Genomic DNA, 21835 nt, shown 5'->3' with positions numbered 1-21835 from the left:
CTAAAAAAAATCTTAGATAAAATACTCAACAATATTATATTAACTTTGGAATATTAAAATAGAATGCATTAGTCTTAATTGTACAAGCTCTGATATCGTGAAACGTCCCACTGCTAACAAAGCTTCACATCAACTATCGAGGAATTTCTCCAAATCTGTGCGGTCATCATCCAGTTGTATTTGCTCGAGCGTGATTTTAGGAGTCGAAGGCTGACCTGTAATCAGACATGTAAAATTAACATAAATATGTTGAGTTTTGGAAATTATAAACAAACAAAAAATATAATAAAAGTCTGAGAAAAGCTTCATAAAATACCAGGAATTCTTTCAAAAATTAAAATTAATAGAAATAATTCCTTCTGGTTTACCTTAAACTTTGATAATTTTAATAGCATAAAGGAGATGGCCAAATTTTCATAGTAAAAAAACCCAGAATCGACAGCAACGAAATGGGTACCAATGGGTTCATTATGATAGACTTTTGATGGTGCCAAAAAGTCAAGCCTGAAATCCATGGGGTATAGGAGCTGTACCATATTTTCACAAAAATAGGATATGTTGAATTTATGTTGATTTTAAAGATTATTTACATAAAGGACCTAAAAAACAAGGAACATTAACATTATACATGCGAATAGTAATATCCCCATAGTTACAGAGTTTGCCTGGTAATTAAAAGGTCTTGAGTTTGACCCCCACCCATTGCACTATTCACATGAACCACTCCAGATACGATTAAGTACCCTTTCTTTTCTTTCCTACTTGAAGAGGTTTCCCTGTTAAAAAAACTTCGTGTAAACTTCTGAACTGGCAAAGGTTAGTAAAAAAAACTTAAAAGTAAAAAAAAAAGTTTTTTTGTATTTTTTTTTAGCTTTTTAGTCACTATTCGCATACGAGAAAAGTTCTCGTCAATGCGAATAATATAAGCCCAAACACTAGGTTGTTAATATTAACCATTGCCGAGTTCCCTTTACCTTCTCTCTTCTCCATCATCAGGTCAGCTCTAAACCTTCACTCGTGTATAGTGCTAACAGACATACACCTGAGTGTAAAGTTTTTACCCTATGCACAACTTCTAATGAACAGCAAACACAAAGGTTAAGCTTTTTTATGTACTAAAATCTTAATCGAAAAAACCGCGTAAAAAGAGAACCCCATGGTTTTTAGATGATATGAAATACTTTTTGTAATCTACAAATTATACTGAATCCAACCATACATACGAAGTTTCTGTCGACTCTGGGTTTTTTTTTGGCCATCTCCTTTGCAATTTCTAACACAGTTTTGCTTCTAAAAAGACACCTATTTTTCAGTCTAGGATATCTGGAATGGATTCAATATTAACTTCGGTTTTTATAAATATTTGGGTTCTGATAAGGACAACCAATATTTGAATCCAAAGATTCTTCCATATCTTTATTTGGTTTGATGGATTTAGTTGGAAGCTCTTGAGATTTCATAGATTGTTGTTTCAGCAGTTCCTGAGATTGTATCACCGAAAATTAACAAGATCCGTAAGTTTACAATCTTTTGGTAGCTTTCTAAACGAGAGATAACTTTCACACATTTTCACAAAATGTTTATAATTTTCGTAGTAAATTCATACACTTAGGAATCTTGTTATTTTCTACTGCCATATATATTTATGTATATAGTCCTACTTATCGATTTCGATAATGGCAACCTATGACAAATTCACCTCCTAGCGTGAGCCCTGATGTGGCTGGCAAAACCGAGTTTGGATTTGAAGACCCGGTCGCAAGCGCTGCAGTACAATTGACCCGCACTATTTAGAGTCTAGATAGGTGTACGAAGGCTTAGGTCTCTCTTTTAGTAATTGGCGCTTTTTGTCTAAAGCCTCGAGTCTTTTTTCTTCGAAAAACTTGACGTTTTCATAGATTCTTGGCGCCACATATAAATGAAACAACGAAATCAACTTACTCGTTGTGATGGTACCGCTAGCTAAGTACTTGGCAACGTCTTGCTGGAACGCATTGGAACTCTGTTCTCTTCTGGACTGTAACTCGGCCAGTTGTTGACGCTCTCTCTCGTAGTTCAGTTGACTGTTTTCTTTTGCTAGTTTGTTGCGAACCTCTTCTAATGCCACTGGAATAGAGGAAGCTTGATGTTAGATATAAAATGGTATGAAAAAAAAAACAGTGTACCGTGGAGGTTTTTAACCAAGCTCAGGTTGACCTTGTATGTATGTTTGTGCGAGATTATTACATGCTTGGCTGAACCAATGTTGACGCAGTTTTAAGCATGGTTTTCGTCAGACTTAGGAGAAGGTGTGTTATTGAAGTTGGTTTAATTTTTTTTGTACAAAGCTGAATTAAGAAGTTCATGAAAATGGATTTCAATATTACTCAAACATTAAACATTTTTTTCAAACTTCTATGAATCCTTATCAAACCTCATCTCTTATCTGTACGTGAGATGAAGTAGGTCAGCAGTATCATCAACAAAATAATCAGCTACTCTTGACGAAAATATTGTACAGGGCCATTTCTTAAATAGTGGGTACTAAAACAAGACTTATACAAAATTTACCCATCTTCTTCTCCTTGTACATAGTCAAATGATAATGGTGATCTAGTTTCCAGTTCTCCATTTTACTTCTCTCGACAATATCCTCAAATTCCACAAGCTCCTCCTCTACCGACTTCAGCATCTCCTGCACATTCTTCAAGCTGTCCATACACTCCGCCACGGAGGCAGTCAAACTTGGAATAAAAGACAAATTGTGCGCCAATTCATTCGCACTTTGCAACCGTTTTTTAGTCACTTCATGTAACTCTACGATTAATTTATCTACTTCGTCGGCTGCCTTAGCATTATTATCAGCGTTTTCATGTATTTTTGCCCAATCTTCTTGATATTTCTCTAACAAAGCACCACCAGCTCCGTAATTAACTTTGCTTTCGTGAGCAAACTTTTGCTTGTCTTTGAATATATTTTTCACCTTCTGCACTTCTTGTAGCGTTTGTCTTATATTGTTGTTAGAAGCCAGCCCATCTTGCACAACAGAAATAAAATCTTTTAAGTTGCCTAGCATTATTTTAAAGTTGATAAAAATATTATGACAAAAATATCAACATTGTTTGCTTTGTCAACTTTTATAAATTTTAGACATTCTTTTGACTTTGGCAGCTGTTGGTTGACGCAGTAGGTGTGCATTCACGAAGGTTGTTTCAATAGGGGAGGTCCATGTACAGCTCTATTGTCCATTTCACGAAAGAAGCCCCGCAGAAAATTGTGACTTTGACTATTTATTTTTGTACGTATTTACTGAGCTATCGCATAGACACTAGCGCTGCGTCTGCGGGACTTCTTTCGTGAAATGGACTTTAGTCGGGACTCGTGAGCCCTCTCCGTCCTCCAATCTCCCCCCAAATGTTATGATATGACCGCGCCTGGTGTTTGAAAGCTAGCTGAGAACCGCTGAAAAAATTACATTCAATTTAGGCATTCATGTACGATTACAAACCTAAATAACGTTAACTTAAATTGTATGTAATAGCAATCCTAATCGAACTTTATGTTCCTATTTTAGTCGAGTTGCAAGTTCCTTCGTGAGTTCATTTGGTCTCTTGTCGGTGTTAGTCTATGGCTAAAATGTCAATTGTTACGTCAAGTCAAAAGTCACTGTCAGACAGATTTGAATTTCCGTCTGTTGCTTGTTATTGTTCATTTTATCGATTGTTCAAAGAAACTATTTTTGTGATTGATTGCAAAGCTATTTCTATTAAGATGAATAAAGAAAAACTTAGCAGTGATCAAGTGCCTCAAAAATTCGCAGAATGGCTGCTATCCATGGGATGTCCGCAGGACAAAGTGCCTACGGTAGACAAACTTGCCGAGTGAGTTATATATTATACAAATCCCTAAACAATGTTACCCTTTAAAGTTGTACGAATTTAAATTCCGTGTTTTGTGCAGTAATTCATCAATATCTATGCAAAACAATGCTATTATTGGTTTCAATAATAAGAACCCCAATTTTGAATGGCTTCTCATATCCCGTATGGTCTAGTGGCTAGGATACCTGGCTTTCACCCAGGAGGCTCGGGTTCGATTCCCGGTACGGGAAAATTCTTTTTTGTATTTAATAATTATTATTTTTGAATCATATCATCATATCTTTATAATAATGAATTATATAATCAGTGGGTCATATTTGTGGTATATTTTTATTAATTTAATGTTGTTTTAACTAAAGGATGTGCCGAGGTCAGTATTATATGGTGTGGCGCAGCCTGATGGAGCATGTAGAGCCCAAGGATGCCATCAGGAGCAAGCGTTTTCAAGTCTTTGTCAATGACATGCAACGCTGCCAAGAAAATAATGCATTCTCGAAGGTAAATACATACAATCATTATTTGAGCAGACACAACAATCTTGATATTACATTTTGTATCAAGACTCTGTTTAGAAATAAAATGTAGCTAAAAACCAGTGCAGATACAATAGTAAGAATGACTTAATTAATTGAATCATTACTTTAAGCAGTAATTTCTTTCTCTTATGTGTAGTTTTTTTTGTAGAAGGTTCCATCAATATTTTTTAAGTTTAGTTATTCAAATATAATAATAGTGCGTACATAGATAAGATAGCTATACCAGAACTACATATATGAAGAATGGGCAGAACTTTTTGCTGTAAGAATTTCCCTATGTATGAATCAAAGTCAAATCATTTTACTTCTTTTAGGCCTTTACAACCAACTTATGAATGTATTTTTTTTTTAATAATATTAAATTCTTACATATTACCTACATCAAACTGTGTACGCTGAAACTATGGTGATTAATCTTAAACATACATTTATTTACTTCAACTTATCCATAATTTTCACAGGCTGACTCAAGCATAGTGATACCAGAAGAACTCGCACTATGGAGACAACAGACTGCTTTGAGAGAAAAAGTAAAAGACGCAGAAGCCAGAGTACTAGAGGCTCGACAGGGGCTTAACCAACTTGTAGACAAAGTTTCTAGCAGATGTAAGTAGTAGTCATTAAAATATTTGTTATTTCTAGCTTGCGATGTACTATAGGGCAAGTATGTGTATATCATTGCTAATACATATTAAAAAACCTGAGGTTGTGACAGAGAATAAAGGAATAGTGAGTGCAGCTGCGATATGTCCTGCACAATTGGCTGGTGTTGTTATATGATAACATCCAACTTGGCTATAAAAAGCCTTGAATGCCATTATACAACTGAAGAGTTTTTGAACACGCTAATATCAGGAACTACTGGGCCAATCAGAATAAATATATTAGTGTTAGGTAATTTATTTAGCCTATGCCTACAACCCTGTCTGGTGGGAGCACTCTAAGGATCGAGAGGTGTAGGGACAAAATGGGGAGGCCTTTGTCCAGCAGTGGGACAATAAGGGCTAAGAAAAAAAATATATTATTTAGCCAGAAAATCTATTGGCAACTTTTCTCCGAGACTCCCACAAGACAGAGGTAGAACTGCCGGTTGAATCTGGAATCCATCGCTTCTAAGCTTCATCGAAATTCGTCCAGTATTAATTTGCAAATTGAAATTGAAAGACTAACAAACACCCATATAATCTAAATGAGGCTGATTTCCATATACACATACTTTGCTTATTTATTTCTAACATATTTTCTGCACTAGTATCTCAACGCAACTTGGCCCGGGAACGAGTGCAGGCGGCCCAGCGTCGCGCCTGGCTACTACAGCAGCTGGCTGAAGAGTTGAGAGCCAAGAAGGACAATCTCGGTGAAGCCAAGAACATAGCTGACTCACTGGCCACCGTTGAAGATTGCAGCGATATCGAGGTTATTGTTTTTTTTTTTCTGCAAATGGCTTTACCTGCTTTGAGTTACCGACGGAACACGACGGTTTTTAGTCATTAAGAGTCTGACACTCCCTCACCGCTGCTAACCCACAGCGGGAGGGGTCATTTCATGATTTTTGACGTCGTTAAAAAAAAAGGTAGTCAGATGTTAGAATGCCTGACATCAAAGGACAATGCCAGGGTGTGGGCTCAAAGTTTGCCCAGCAGTGGGAGTAGTTCCAGGGGGTTCCATAGTGCACTTTGAACACGTAATGCAAATATTTTTGAAATCGCTCCCTGGAGTCCCGAGGAAAACCGGTTCAAATATTCCACATGAACAGTCGCTTTACAAAGCTTGAGCCATTTGTCCAGTAGTGGGAGTGGTCAAAACAGGTTCTTTACTGCACTGTTAACACGAAATCCAAATATTTTGGAAATCGGTCCCAGAGGTCCCGAGAAAAACCGGTTCTAATGTCAAACTCGAACAGTCACTTTATAAAGCTCAAGCCATTTGCCCAGTAGTGGGAATGGTTAGAATAGGTTCTTTACTTCACTGTTAATACGAAATCCAAATATTTTAGAAATCGGTCCCAGAGGTCCCGAGAAAAACCGGTTTAAATGTTCCACGTGAACAGTCGCTTTACAAAGCTTGAGCCATTTGTCCAGTAGTGGGAGTGGTCAAAACAGGTTCTTTAATTCACTCTTAACAAGAAATCAAAATATTTTTGAAATCGGTCCGAGGGGTCCCGAGGAAAACCGGTTCAAATGTTCTCCTTAGATAGTTACTTTATAAAGTCTTACGCATTTGCCCAGTAGTGGGAGTGGTCAAAATATGTTATTTACTTCACTCTTAATACAAAACCCAAATATTTTTGAAATTGCTCCCTGGGGTCCCGAGGAAAACCGGTTCAAATGTTTTCCATAGATAGTCACTTTACAAAGTCTAAGGCATTTACCCAGTAGTGGGAGTTGTCAAAATAGGTTATTTACTTCACTCTTAATACGAAACCCAAATATTTTTGAAATCGGTCCCAGGGCTCCCGCGAAATTAACCTGACAAGACTTTTCTTCCAATTAGGTCTCATATATACATTGTCAATCTCAACGCTCAGTATGTGGCGGTCTATCCAGTAGTGGAAAATGTTGGAATGGGTTATTTTTTTTTACTTACTGTGATTTTAAAATAAATTCTAAAAGCATTTTATTCTAATAAGAACTGACCCTGATTTCCCGAAAAAAAGGCAATTACCGCAGTACAAAATCTAGAAGATCAAGACTCCTGCGCTATGAGCTATCTACTAGAAAAATCTTATCAAGACGAATAAAATAAGCTCAAACACGAGGTAGTTAGTAGATACCGTTGAGGAGTTCCCTAGTCTCTCTGTCGCCTTCATCGTCAGGTCAGATCTTAACCTCCACTGTTTTATGTTGTCGGAGACATTTACCCAAATGACAAGGTTTTACTTGATATGAGCCTACAATTTTTGAGAGTTGCACCCGATTTTTTAGGGTTTCCATCATCAGACCCTGGACCGGATGATAAAGGAACCATTTGGGAAATAAGCCCTTTAGAAAATGAAATAATTGTTTAAATCTTTTGGTAATCGGCGGAGTTATGCTCGTACAAACGTAAAAAGAATATAAACGAACTGAGAACCTCCTCCAGTTTTGGAAGTTGGTTAAAAAAAAGTTGTCGTATACAACCGCTCGTGTTTGTCAATTAATATAATTAATTTCAATTAAGGTAATAAAACTGGAATATTAAGAGTTCGTAAGCATATTTTTCGTAATATTGAATAAGAGTCAAACCAGTTTTTCTCAGGACTCCTGGGATAGATTTCGAAATATTTCGGTCTGGGACCTATTATAAGCCTATGGAACCTAATACACTATTCAGTGACTGTGGGCAACTCTTGAGCCCAACTTCCATACAAAGAATAGCATTGTCCTTTAACCAAGGGCTATTTGTTTGCCCGGGTAACTGTGGTGAGGAGGTCAGATAGCCAGTTATTCCATGCAGAACACTGGTGCTGAGATGCATTCAGTATGACTGAAACCCAACCCCAACATAGTTCATAAACAGTCAAGAAAAGGATAGGCTGATGATAACTATATTGTTTATGCCCACAAATGTGCTGTGTGTGAATCTAAATATTGTTTTATGTATATTTTTCAGAGCAAGCTGGACAAGGTGACGAGTCGCCCTCAGAACAATCGCGCAGCCCTATCTGTGACCGTGGCTCCGCTCGCGAGCTCTTCTATCGCCTCCAACAATACTGAACTTAATGACTCTGGTCAGTTTTACATATTCTATTATTATTTTATAAGCTTTCAACTTGCCTATTATAGATGTTTTATATCGAAAAAGGCTATACTTGTCTGTGTATACCTATTACTATATCCACCTCATATACCATTATATTATATGGTGTGTACACCATTCTATTATTATTTCACAAGCTTTTAGTTAACCTGCCCTGTTATAGAAAGATGTTTCATCTCACAAAACCTTGTGAGCCATACTTATACATATGCAAGCACATTGTCTTTGTATGCGTAAGCTCGAAAGCGCTCAATATTGTCAGAGTTCTCGAGCTCGAGTCACCTGTACCAATATAATAAAGAGAAACGTGTTTTTGGTGGTTTGTTTGTACCCTGAAGGCTCCTATTACACTATAGCGTAATAGGAACATAGGATATATCTATAGTGTAATAGGAACCTTCTGAACCGATTTGAATTCTTCCACCGTTGCGAAGCCTCATCGTCCCCTAGTTACATAGTTCCCAGGGGACGTCAGTGAAACCACGAGAAAACTAGCTAGTTGTTTATAAATACAACAAGCATGCCTCACTTCGCTTGATCTGTAGGTTAAATGCTCTAAGCCCAGCACTGCCCAGCAGTAAATATAAGATTTTTCTTCACAGAAGAGCAACTATCGTCCCTAGTGAAATGCGGCGCTTCGCTTTGGCCACAGTTGTGTGAAAGGCGCGCGTCACTCGTCACTTCACTCTCTGCAGCCACTGTACAAGATATTACGGAAAATAAGAGGTATTATATATACAATTAACTTAAAAACACTAATATTATAAAGTAGCTTCTTACAGAAGGCTTCCAGATTAATAACATTTTCGTATTTTAACTTAAAACTAGTTAGTCAGATTGCTAATAAACACTGTTTCAGAAACAATATCTACATACGTGTTTCTGAAACAAATAATTTTGTTTCAGAAACATATAATTTTGTTTCTGTGGACGATGTGGACGGCAGAGTTTCCGAAACATTGTTGCTGTAAACATCTACGTGATGTTTCAGAAACTGTGTATCTGAAACATTGTTTGCCAGTGAATACATGGCTTTAACTTATTACGTATTTAACACTGGTCAACAAATTATTATTATTTTTTTTGGTGCAAAGGTGAAATATACAGTTTCTTGTAGAATATTTGATACGTAATCGAAATCCAGAACATAATAGCACGTCGGGATTTAGAGATATACCCCTCTTAAAGTACCAACTTTGTGTTCTGGACTTCGATTACGTATCAAATATTCTGTAAGAAATTATATATTTCACCTTTGCACCAAAATGCTGTTGAACAGTGTAATCAGATTTTTTGTTTTGCCGTTTTTCTTAACACCAGTTGTGTCTAAAATTGTGTTTTTTTTTGTATTTCAGGGTAACTCCACAATGGGTGCTGGCACATACATCGGCTATGCATTGCTCGCTCGCTCTCAACGCGATGAAGAACAAACTACACATTAAACACACGCAGAACAAATTGGCTGAAACTCTTGCGCAGCTCAACGTTAGTATCCTACTTATATTGTAAATGCGAAAGTTTGTGAGGCTATATGTATTTTTGTTACTGTGGATGGATTTTGATGAAACTTGGTATACTGGAGTTAAGCGTTTTACAGTTTGAATTAAAGCAAGACTGGCAATTAATATAATTACATTGGCTTCCTGTTTCTCGTACCCTAATGGTGGCAAAAAATCCTATATCCGTCTCCTGGGTCTCAGCTACCTCCCCTCTAATTTTCAGTATAGTGTAATTAACAAGGCTTCACTACATATTATAAAACAAATGCTTTTTTTGTCTCTATATTCCTATGTATCTTCGCTTAAATCTTCAAAACTACGCAACCAATTTGTCATGCGGTTTTTGTATCAGATAGAGTGTTTCAAGGGGAAGGTTTATATGTATAATAACATCCATTGAATAGTGGGGAAATATTGTTATCCCATGTAAAGCCGCAGCGGGACGTTAGTAATAAATATAATTACATTTTGTCAACATTAAAACTTTCTTTGCTGGGGAGTTTGGTCCACCACTTCTTTCCAGCAAAAACACATTTGGGGATGTCTTTTGTAAATCTGACCTTCAAAGAGTGCTGATTTTAAGCCTACTTTGAATAAATGACTTTTGATTATCTATATCTTAGGGGCTGCCTCCACGAGCGAGAGAATCGCGACGAGTCCGCCCTTATATCGTCGGATAATCTCCGCGAACGAGCGATAATTCCGCCGCGTATCGTCGCGAGTCGTTACGGTATCGCGGCGATTCCGCGGCGACTCGTAACGGTATCGCCGCGTTTCCTTGACGTCACGTTGCCAAAGAAGGGATTCAGTTACTGTGCCGCCGCGCGCTCGTCGATCGGCGTTGCTAGTCGCGGCGGTCGCGGTGCTAGTCGCGGCGGTCGCGTTGCTAGTCGCGGCGGTCGCGTTGCTAGTCGCGGCGGCCGCGTTGCTAGTCGCGGCGGTCGCGTTGCTAGTCGCGGCGGTCGCGTTGCTAGTCGCGGCGGTCGCGTTGCTAGTCGCGGTGCTAGTCGCGGCGGTCGCGTTGCTAGTCGCGGCGGTCGCGTTGCTAGTCGCGGCGGTCGCGTTGCTAGTCGCGGCGGCCGCGTTGCTAGTCGCGGCGGGCTAGCGACGATGTAATGGGGTGTTTTTCAGAAAACTTGACCCTAGCAAAATCGGCCTGTCCCACACCTTCAAACATTTTTATTTTGATTTTTTTATATGGCACGTGTGAAAGTGAGTTTTTGATAAATTTAGGTATATATTTTAATGTACAATTAAATCAATATGTAGCATAAAAAGTGGATAGTTATTTTTATATTTAAAATAAACCTAAAGAGGACGTATAAATATCGTGTGTCCCATGGCGCTCTTGGAGATTTCAAATACATCTTACTTCTAAAATATTCGTTTTTGGGTATGTTTAAGTTTTTGAACTTAGTCTCTGTATTTCTAAAAACGTATTTTTAATTTTTATGCCAAAAATTTATTGTTATTTTAAGAAATATCATTATTTTAATGTTGTCCTACGAAAATCATTGTTCCGGAAAATCCGGTTTCGTCACGGTGAATTTGATATCGTACTCAAGACAAAATCTACTAATTTGTGTTTTTTTTACCTTCTTGGCAACTTTATGACCGTATTAGGATTCCGCCATTGCCGTTTTAAAGTCAGTTAAGGCTAAAACTGTGACGACAATGTTGGTATCATCGGCGCGCAAAATTTTTGTTCCGGATAGTGGCAGTATTTAAAAGGTTAATAAATTGTTTTCTTAACTCTATAACACTGTATATAACATAAACAACTCATCATTATTAGATTAGTAAGGCTAAAAACAAGGTTTTTTAAATAAATATTAGTTATTTTCAATTTTAAAAGTCTCGTGAGTTGAAAACGTCACCTCCTGTGCGTCACGTTACATACTACCGGAACAAAATCGTAACGATCTTGAATTGTAAAGCTTAGTGTACAATTAAATAATTTATGGGAGCGTCCTGTCCGCGCGTGTGGTAGGTATCAAACGAAAAGGCTTACATTTAATCGGTTTTGTTTATATATGTGTGTGTAAAGGTTTATATCTAAAAATTTAGTGAGTTAATACTTTATTCTTTGTAATTGTGTTTTAAAATCGGCAGTGTGGACATTGCTCAAATTATTCTTATCCATCACGAAATTTTCATAATAGTCACTGTCCCATATTCTGGATGTTACAAAAATGGTTTAAAAATATATATTTTTCATTTTATAGCGTTTATTTTGGCATCATAGTATTTTGTTAGTATCTAAAATTTCTCACTAGGCTTGATTTTGGAAATTGTAGCGGGTATCATTAGTAATGACAACTTTTCTAGTGAGATGTGTCCAAGAAGTGACGAAAGTGAAATTATTTAGCTGATTATTTAGTAATCTTATAGAATTATGCTATCGTTTTGTTTGTTTTTAAAAGATTTTAAGTATATCTTTATGCCACCATAAGTTGATTTCGTTTTAATACTTGTTTGTTTTATTTCTAATTAATTATATTTTGTGACGTTCAGGAATACTATGCATCATACGCTGACAGAAAAACTTTAATATTTCTTAAAATCATATTATAATTTTAATTTAAAATGCAGATTTAGCTAGTTAACAATATATTCTTTAATATTAGAGTAAATAAAATAGAATTCACGAAATAAAAAAAAAATATTTCCTGTGCGTCACAGGGTATTCTTTTCTGAAAATCACCCAATGACGTTTTGCGCGCTCGTTGCCACTCGTCGCATCACGGCGATAATATCGCCGTGTGGAGACGGTTCCATAGAGATTGTATAGAAAAACGTGACACGGCGATAATATCGCCGCGATTCTTTCGCTCGTGGAGGCAGCCCCTTATTGTATGTACTTCCTGCAGCTATCAGGCGCATCGTGCGAGCTGGCCGTGCTCCTCGCCGCCCGCGCGTGCAGCGGAGCCCGCGCCGCCGGCCTGCGGGCACTGCACGGCCATGTCTCGTCACGCGCCGGCCTGTTCCACGCACCCGAGCACCAGCTCCCGGCTAGCGGCGCCAGGGGACATATTGCTGCACTTGATAAGGCTATCGTGAGTACACCCGAACCTACAAAAACATCAATCTATACTCTATCCACGGAAGCAAGAGCTAAAAGGTAAACAAAGAATGACACTTTTTCAAGATGGCGGTATAACCCGACCGATGACAAAAGCACAGATACTGCGAACATTTTACACAAAAATGTGACGTTTTGTCATCGGTCGGGTTATACCGCCATCTTGAAAAAGTGTCATTCTTTGTTTACCTTTTAGCTCTTGCTTCCGTGGATAGAGTATAGAACTTTAGATACGAATGGTACAGAAAAAGGAAGATGCGGCAACATTCTTGAAGGAGCTGTAGTGTAATCAGACTAAGGGACTGGCAATAGATATTGTTTTACAAGCCTGATTACAAAAACTTCATCTGCCTAGCCTTGTTGGGATCGGCTTCCAGTCTAACCCGGTGCTAAGAATCAGTGTTTTACATGGATCGACTACCTCCACAACCTACTTACCCTGTTAGTAAGCTGAAAATCATCAGTTTCTGAAAATCAAGTTTACAAAAGACAGCCCCCATAAACAACCGCTGTTCACTGTGTTTTTATTTTTATTTTATTTATTTATTTATTTTTGCTAGGAAGAAAAAAACTAATCTGCCCATATGTTTTCTTCTAGATAACCAAACGCGAGGACTTGAAGAGGTTGATAACATCATTAGCTATAACTGATCGTAAAATACTGAACGTGAGGGAGTGCCTTATAAATGTGTTCAACAACTTTCACACAGACACCGGGTTCAATGACCACGAACGATTCCCAGGTATGTTAGGGCCTGCCGGGGCTGCGGGTTGTTCGAAAGAGATACCGCGGCCCTGGCACATAAAAGCCCTATGACGGAACACGACGGTTTTTAGTCAGTAAGAGTCTGACACTCCCTCACCGCTGCTAACCCACAGCGGGAGGGGTCATTTGATAATTTTTGACGTCGTTAAAAAAAAGGTATGTTAGGGTGCATCTACAAGGTGCAAATAGTTTGCGCAAGTGGAGGCACATGCGCAAGTTACATGTAGTTTAAAAACGTGCGGGGCCAGCGACTCGCGCATGTACCAAAGCAAAATATCCCCTCACGTGCTCTTGTCACTTGCGCATGTTAACTTGCTCCAGATACATGCACCGTGTAGACGCACCCTTATGTTTAACAAATTCCGCAGTTTAACTCTCGCTAAAGGTACATTGATGAGCTTACAAGCACTTATGAACTTCAAAAATTATAAATAGATGTGATTCTAGTTGCCCATTCCAAAAGTAGCTTCTTATAGAGAAGAATGATCAAGAAACTCCATGGTTACTCTTTTAAAAAAAGTAATAGGTATAACAGTTTGTATGTATTGATCACGGAGGAGAAAAGACTAGCGGAGATGCCCTAACGAAAAATCTCCTAACAAAGCAGCGCGCCAAAATTCGGGTGAGCGGGGACGAGGAACGTTACTGTCTCCACCCGTGCTCCACCCTTATACGCCTTTTATGGGAAGCCACCCATTTTTTGTAAATCCATCTAGCGTGGAATAGGATGATTAAAATCTAACCCTAAACTAACATCGACCACTAGTGACATACTCAAAAGTAAAGTAAATACTCAAAATTAATAATTCTTTTAAAATAGTAATTCAATTAGAAAGTTTAAAGAAGCATTCATTTGAAATGAACGAAGAAAAAGAGAGAGATAAAAAGTTAGAAAATTAATTGTTATATAAGTATTATTTTGTGCAGAGAACTTGCCCCACAACAATTTATTTACTCCTCCAGAAATGAAATAGGTATCTAGGAACCATTAAACGAAGACTCGATGAAAAATCATTTTTATTCACCACGGGTCTAAAATACCCCCATGGTGTAATTTAAGTATCAACTTATGGCATTGTGTTAGTTCGTCTACTAGCCACTATGGCATCACAAGCACGAAAATTCGTTCTATTTGTTCTAGAACATGTCTAAAACCGTGCTGCGATGACTGTTGTTATTTTCGATGTTGCCACATTACGAAATTCACCAAGAAAAATGGGAATTAAAATTATAGGGACAGTGTTTATCAAATTAGAGTTTTCACAACTATATCATAACGGCGCATCCACTAAGTGGCTGACATTATGTGTGTCCGATGTTGCTCTGAGTAAAGGTACATTCAAAAAGTATGTACGGCAAGAGAAATATACCTATGTAAAACATTGGTGATCTATTAATATTATCAAGAGGAAAACTTTGTTTGTTTGTTTGGCTGTAATGGATAAACTCAAAAAACTACTGGACCGATTTTAAATATTCTTTCACCATTAGAAAGCTATATTATATGCAAGTAACATAGGCTATATTTTATCCCGGTGCGGGCAGTAGCTCCCACGGTACGCGGGTGAAACCGCGGGAAAACGGCTAGTGATGAATATAAATAAATCTACATAGTAAGAGTTATGATTAATTTTAAGATAATTGCAGCTTTTTTAAATAAGACCTTTTTTAAGAATGGGTGATTGCATTTTCGATGTCTGGTAGCACTTAATTTTGTAACGGGTCTCTCTGTCTTGATGAACACAATTTTACTTCAAATATACGTAAGTCGACTACTTACCGAAAGATGGTGTTTTTATAATATTAAATTTTCATGATAATATACCATATGTTTTGGTTTGTAAATAATCTATAAAAAAACTTGTAGGATGCAAGGAAAAATGAAGCTGCTTTTTAAGGCAAAAATTGGTACCAATAATATACATTGATACAAGATTGATACGAAAATAATACAAATTCACTTAGAGGTTCTAGAAATGCAGCTATTCGACGACAGATGTCTCTAGCAAAAAATATGTTTTAAAGCTAAAATATTACTTACACGTAAAATGTTATCCTATGGTATGTTTGAGTTTGGATCCTGAGCAATTTCTACAATTAATGATAGCGCATTTCATCGTTTTAATCGAGTAACATATAAAATCTGTTGAAATTGTGGTAAAATACAACCATGACAAGATGTCAGTTTGATGTAAAGGACGATATATGGGCGGTGTCCAGCCACGCCTGCCGTGACGTAGTCGTGACGTATTTGACCTACCTGAAGGCGCGTGACCTACCTGCGTTAGGGCATCTCCGCTAGTCTTTTCTCCTTCGTTGTATTGATACATACGATAATAACATGCGAAGATCATGTCATTGTAGAATCATGAGAAATGATCTTGATGGATCTTCTTACATCTACACACTAATATTATAAAGAGGAAAACTTTGTTTGTTTGTTTGGTTGTAATGAATAGGCTCAAAAACTATTGGACCGTTTTTAAAAATTCTTTCACCATTCAAAAGCTACATTATCCACGAGTAACATAGGCTACATTTTACCCCGGTACGGGCAGTAGTTACCACGGGATGCGAGTGAAACCGCGGGAAAACAGGTGTAGTATTGAATAAAGTAAGAAATACTTAAAATTTTATTCAATTGAGTTGTACCGCAGTTGCCTACTCAAACGGAGTATATGTATAGTATGGCCATAACCGCTGTGCACTCCCTGAGGTATGCAAGGCGAGGTGGGAGGCGAGGAAAAAAGAGCATAAGTTCACATGAGATCAATACACGTCAGACAAATCTAACGATATCAGTTTTCATTGCTAAGGCAGGACTTGTGGCGGAACGGTGGTCGGAATCTATATTATGCTCGATATTGTATTAAAAAACCTAGACAGTTGATGAATGAGAACTAAAGTTAAAATTCAAATCAGGATTTTTTTTATTGAAAATTTACTATAATTACAAACAGATAGATATATGTAGATAGTATAAGAAGTTAAGTTATTCCGACATAGATTCTGTTTCAACTTCATCTTCCATTTCGTCATCATCTTCATTGTCCGTGTCGCCATTGGAACTTGAATCAGAGTCTTGCAAATTTGTTATGAATGAATCGATAATATTATCGAACCTAAAATCGCGATTCCAGTAATCATTTTCATTTTTCTGGACATGATATTTCATGATCGGAAAGCTTTCTCTGTCTACTTTTCTTTTCTTGAAATATTCAGCCACTTTAAAAATCACGGTTTTTACATCTCGAGATAACGCACGACCCATCTTTGAATTTTTATCTCATGTGCATCTGACATTGACGGTCCGATACAAATAACACTACCTGCCGCCACGAGCGTTGACGGCGGACTGACAGACTGCGTCACCCTCCGCCTCTCCGCGCGTACCTCGGGGAGTGCGCAGCGGTTATGGCCATACTATAGTTAAAAACCCTGTCTAATAGTTTTTTTACATTTGTCAGGTCAGCTGTCACTGCCATCGGAGTCAGTCGGAGCTCTCCGACGTTTCTACGAAGAGTGGAGGGAGAGGCACAGGAACAGAGTCAACCTGAGCATGGACCTTGACACATCTGACAACTGTTCTTATAACTCAGGTAAACATAAAAACTGCCGGGGCTTAAAAAAAGAGTTATCAGAGCCCTGGTACATAAACATGATGGGTTCTAGTCAGTAAAAGTGACACTCCCTCACGCTGCCGGGCATCAAATGGTCATTTGATGAATTCTTTGCCAGGGAATAGTGTAGCTTTGCAACATTGCGAGAAATTTTCAAATCCATTCAGTTAGGAGCGTTTTCAATGGAAACAAACTAAAAAAATCTTGCCTCTCGATTATACCTGCTTATCATTTAAAACTAGAATTCGTCCGCGTACTGAAAGAACGATGTTTACCCGTATAAAAAGTAGTGTATATGTCACAGAAGCTAAATTACTGCCAAGTTTCAGCAAAATCCATTCAGTACTTTTTAAGTGAAAAAGGAACAAACATCTACACATGTCATACAAACTTTTTCATATAATATTAGTGCAATATTCTGATAATTTCATTTTTATACTCTTTTTCAGAAAACGCGATTCCAACGTTCATTGATGAGCTTAAAATTTACATGAAGAATTTCTGTCTGGAAAACAATAGAAAATTGGTTTTGGATAGGTACGTTAACAAGTAATAAGCTATACTTTATTAAGAAACTACCACAAAACTGGTAAAGGTAAGTAAAAGTGTTAGACTTGAAGTACCTCATCACTAATATTCAACCAAACTGGTTCGGCAGTTTGCGATAAAATATAGCCAATGTTACTCAAGATGACTGTGGGTGTGGCTTTCCAACAGTGAAATTTTTTTACAAATCAGTTCAATAATTTCGGTGCCTATAAATGTTACAACAATATTACATATATCATGTAAATATGTTTATTAGCGTCATATAAGCAACTTCTGAGGTTTTGAAAACATAGCATGGATAAACTAATCTTCTGTATAAAACGTTATTCACACACATTTACTTTCCAGCGGTGAAAAGATTTGGATTTTCGAAACGCTACAGTCTTCAATCGAGCGCTTACATTCGAGTTGGCAACGCGATGACGTCACAAGTTCGCTTCTCTGCCCGTCTGTCAGTCTGGCGAAGAATCTGGAACGATTGATACTTTTGATGAAGAAAAAAGAAGATGCGGCAGCATTCTTGAAGGAGCTAGAGTGGAATCAGACTAAGGAATTGGCAATAGGTAATATATTACAAGCCTGATTACAAAAATATCATCTGCTAGGCATTTTCCCAACTATGTTAAGGTTGGCTTCCAGTCTAACAGGATGCAGGCCAGTGTAGTACTTGGAGTGACTGCCTTTCTGACCTCCATTACCCAGTTACCCTGGCAACCCAATAGCCTTTAGTACAACTGGTTGTGAGACTTTCTGGTTTCTGACTACCGGTGACTACTACCAAAGATGTGCAAAAAAAAATTATTTGTTTACTGATGTGGTTTCGCTAGCGGATTCATTCCCATCCTGTAGGATCTTCTGCGCAAATCTTTAGCCGTATTTTATAAATTGGCTCTCTAACGCGGTTTTTTTTTTTCAAATCGGACCAGTACTTCCTGAGATTAGCGCGTTAAAACAAACAAACTCTTCAGCTTCATAGACAACTTCTGTTTAAATGAAACCTTTTTTTTTAGATATCTCAGCAGAAATAGACGAAGAACGGAACACAATTGACAAAATTAAGAAAAAACTCAACGAGAATATCATTGGCCTTCAAAAGAGCACTAAAACTCTCGACTTGGGTATGGAAAACCTTCAACTTTGGTCGGACAATAGTCTGAAAAAACATATATCTTGTAACAGAACTGTGGATGGCAAGACTTACAAAGAATATGAAGCTTACTATATAGAGAATCTTAACATGTGAAAATAGAATAATAAAAACGTATAATCGACAAAGTTGTTTTATTTTATAAGTAAAAAGTAAAAAAAACACTGTTCGTATTAAATCTAGTGCAAAACAGACCTATACAATATTCTTGGCTGACACAATCTATACATATATAATTATATCAAACCAGAAAAGGGAAATAAAGGCTTTATTTTTTTTTAAGTTTATGACGCTGTAATTTCTGATGCCGCGTGGCCGAAACGGACATGTAGTAAGTACCTACGTGCGCTCAATAATAATTTCAAGAAGAGCTTTTAAACTTTAAATTATTCATGAACAACCCAAGTTACCAGTTCCTGTGGGTAACAGTTCATCTTTTCAGAACAAAACCTAACACTTGAGAATTTAAAAAAGTCTATCGGTTCCTAGACCGACATTTTTGCCAAAAATCATTGCTTCAGTCGTGAATATGCAATGTTGCGCAATTTAAAGGATCGTCTAAGATGCGCCTAACAATATGAAGCTTATTCTATAACGGTTGTACTCAAAATTCTCTATTAATTCTGTCTATGTGTTGATTTGTACATATAAGTATAGTTATCGGCACGGATAATGAGCTCTCGGCGGAAGAGTGGGGATCGCTTTGCGCACCGTACGCTTATGGCAATAAATCACTTCTGCGCAGGTGAAGGTCAGGCTCAATATCCTTGCCGATGATTATAGCCCCCAATACACATTGGCCCAAGCGTGGCCAATACACGCCATCACCAATGTGTACACGGGGTATTGGTGCATGTTGGCGGACATTTGTCAAGGTTGGCGCGCATTCGGCGAGTTGTCGGTTTTTTGGGCACACATCAAAGGAATCGTGGCCCAGCTTGGCGGGTGGTGTTTACACATTCGGCCAATGTTTAGTTCGTCACCGACCGCTGAGGATAGTACATTTTTGTGTTGCTTGTAAAAATAAATATAGTAGTAACACGGAGGAGAGTAGTAAATATAGTAGTGTAGTATAATATAAATATATGTAGTAGTGAACAAATAAATAGCCGCAGCCTTAATTACTTCGACGTCCATCGCAAGTGGTGTCAAATCCCTATCTCTGGTACTTAAGCAAAACCACAGATAGAATATTGGGAACGGCTATTAGTGTACAGTCTAAGTACGGACTAGTAGCACAGATTATATAATAGTTACTATGTAACAGATAAATCACTCCATACAAAAAAGTCCATACCTACTGTTATAAGCACCTACAAGTTCCCCAACTACCTACAAATTCCTAGCTGCGTTATAAAATGAACCTTAAAAGCTCGAGCGCTTGATTGTTATTCCAATGCCATAGCGCACAGTTCAGTAACCGCAACCGTGACGTGGCCGTGCTTAGGGTTGCTTCTTACAATTTATTAATATTTAAGTAGGAAAACAAAGTTACGCTAATTTTAAGATAGCCTTTTTTAAAACTGAGTTTTTAAATAAAAAGTAATATCAAGAATATTTTTCTATAGTTAACTATTGTATTGCCTACTAAAATGGAGTATGGGTACATATTACTAAATATTACCTAATACGTAAGCATAGGTAAATGTAGTACTCCCTATGTCACGAACACTGCCTATTGGCTCGGTCACACACCAGTATCGGGAGAACGTGCGCTCTCGCTCACTGCTCGCGCGCAACTACCCCCTCTCCACTACCCGTGTGTACGAGACAACACATTTATTGAATACAGAACACTACATCCCTTCCTTGTTATTAATTTTGTTTTATTTACTCAACAATGTTCATGTACATAATATTATTATATATCAATCAAATCACTTTAATTTTCCTCTGATTATTCCATAATTAACCATTTTAATTTAATCACTGTCACTTCCATTACCATTTTGGATTTGTCTGCCGTCTTCTTTGTTTTGTTGAACTTTCCATTCTCCTTCAACCTTTTTCAAATGAATTACATTCCTTCTCAATTGTTGACCAGTCTCTTCATTCCTAACTAATACGTCTCCAGTTTCACCTTCAGTTCTCTCTACTACATAGGGTGTTACCTCAAAGTTTGTTGATAATTTGTTTCCTTTCTTCATGTCTCTTACGTACACTTTATCCCCTTCCGATATTGTTCTATCCTGTGCTTTTCTCTTCATATCCCCATATTCTTTTCCTTTCTCTTTCATAATTGTGTCTCTGTCTCTAACTTCTGAATCTTCAATTCTATAATCATTGTCCATCAAAGATGGAATTTTATCCCGGTTTAATCTTCTAAAAAACAGTTCTGAAGGTGTTTTACCAGTCACTGAATGTGGTGTTGAGTTATACATCATCAGATATTCCCAGACGCTCTCATGTAAATCTTTTTTATCAACCTGGCTTATTTTTAACCGCTTTAGTATATCTCGATTTTGCCTTTCTACTTCCCCATTCTGCTGAGGCCAGTAGGGTATCGTGTTAAATAATCGTATATTACATTGTTGGCAGAAATCTTTGAACTCTTGACTTACGAATTGAGCACCATTATCCGCAGTCAACGAGCTGGGATAACCAAGACGGCTAAAAATTTCTTTTAATAGTTTTATGATTTGTGAACTAGTAATAATAGACCTTGTGAACTTAATCTCTTTGTATCTACTGTAATAATCGATGGCCACTAACAAGTACTCGCTATTTGGCAGAGGACCCAGAAGGTCTATGGCAATATCCACCCACGGGGCGGAAGGCAATTCTCTTCGTTTCATAGGTACAGGATGACTAGGCAATCCAACAAGAGTACATCCTTTACATTGTTTGACTATTGCTTCCGCATCTTTGTCGATTCGCAACCACCACACCTTAGTGCGCAGTCGACTTTTCATGGCTACTATCCCTGGGTGCCCCTCGTGTGCAGCATCGAGTACGTCTTTCCTTAATTTTCTTGGGATAACAATTTTGTCACCTCTAAGCAGAATATTCTCGTAGAAGCAAAGCTCAGATTCAAACAC

At 37.7% G+C, this 21835-nt stretch overlaps 2 protein-coding genes and 1 non-coding gene across 3 annotated transcripts; 2 read left to right on the top strand and 1 right to left on the bottom strand.

Annotated features, from left to right (window-relative positions):
• Positions 1–17: 17 nt before the first annotated feature.
• On the bottom strand, positions 18–3151 carry LOC124641121 (dysbindin protein homolog). Its single transcript, XM_047179104.1, has 3 exons — positions 2551–3151; positions 1942–2106; positions 18–215 (listed from the first exon to the last, which is right to left on the bottom strand). Exons 1-3 carry the CDS (start codon positions 3053–3055, stop codon positions 130–132), a joined length of 756 nt encoding a protein of 251 aa, XP_047035060.1. The 5' UTR covers positions 3056–3151; the 3' UTR covers positions 18–129.
• Positions 3152–3642: 491 nt separating this feature from the next.
• Positions 3643–18921, top strand: LOC124641120. Its single transcript, XM_047179103.1, has 13 exons — positions 3643–3860; positions 4220–4358; positions 4858–5002; positions 5649–5812; positions 7988–8105; positions 8737–8860; positions 9490–9619; positions 12504–12689; positions 13314–13458; positions 16949–17080; positions 17551–17638; positions 17999–18213; positions 18661–18921. The coding sequence occupies exons 1-13, from the start codon at positions 3751–3753 to the stop codon at positions 18891–18893; spliced, it is 1929 nt and encodes a 642-aa protein (XP_047035059.1). The 5' UTR covers positions 3643–3750; the 3' UTR covers positions 18894–18921.
• Positions 4019–4090, top strand: Trnae-uuc. The gene has a single exon. It is a non-coding gene; the product is annotated as a tRNA-Glu (tRNA).
• Positions 18922–21835: the final 2914 nt, after the last annotated feature.

This window comes from Helicoverpa zea, chromosome 22 (assembly GCF_022581195.2).
Source record: "Helicoverpa zea isolate HzStark_Cry1AcR chromosome 22, ilHelZeax1.1, whole genome shotgun sequence".
NCBI lineage: Eukaryota > Metazoa > Arthropoda > Insecta > Lepidoptera > Noctuidae > Helicoverpa > Helicoverpa zea.
This window is presented reverse-complemented; position numbering and strand designations above follow the sequence as displayed.

Bases quoted from the DNA above. Each gene is read 5' to 3' on its own strand.
- LOC124641121 (XM_047179104.1), bottom strand. From the start codon at position 3,055: ATGCTAGGCAACTTAAAAGATTTTATTTCTGTTGTGCAAGATGGGCTG. The intron at 2,107-2,550 runs GTAAATTTTGTA...CCTCTATTCCAG, and splicing joins GTACAAGGAGAAGAAGATGG to TGGCATTAGAAGAGGTTCGC. The intron at 216-1,941 runs GTAAGTTGATTT...GTCTGATTACAG, and splicing joins TAGCGGTACCATCACAACGA to GTCAGCCTTCGACTCCTAAA.
- LOC124641120 (XM_047179103.1), top strand. From the start codon at position 3,751: ATGAATAAAGAAAAACTTAGCAGTGATCAAGTGCCTCAAAAATTCGCA. The intron at 12,690-13,313 runs GTGAGTACACCC...GTTTTCTTCTAG, and splicing joins CTGCACTTGATAAGGCTATC to ATAACCAAACGCGAGGACTT. The intron at 18,214-18,660 runs GTAATATATTAC...CTTTTTTTTTAG, and splicing joins GACTAAGGAATTGGCAATAG to ATATCTCAGCAGAAATAGAC.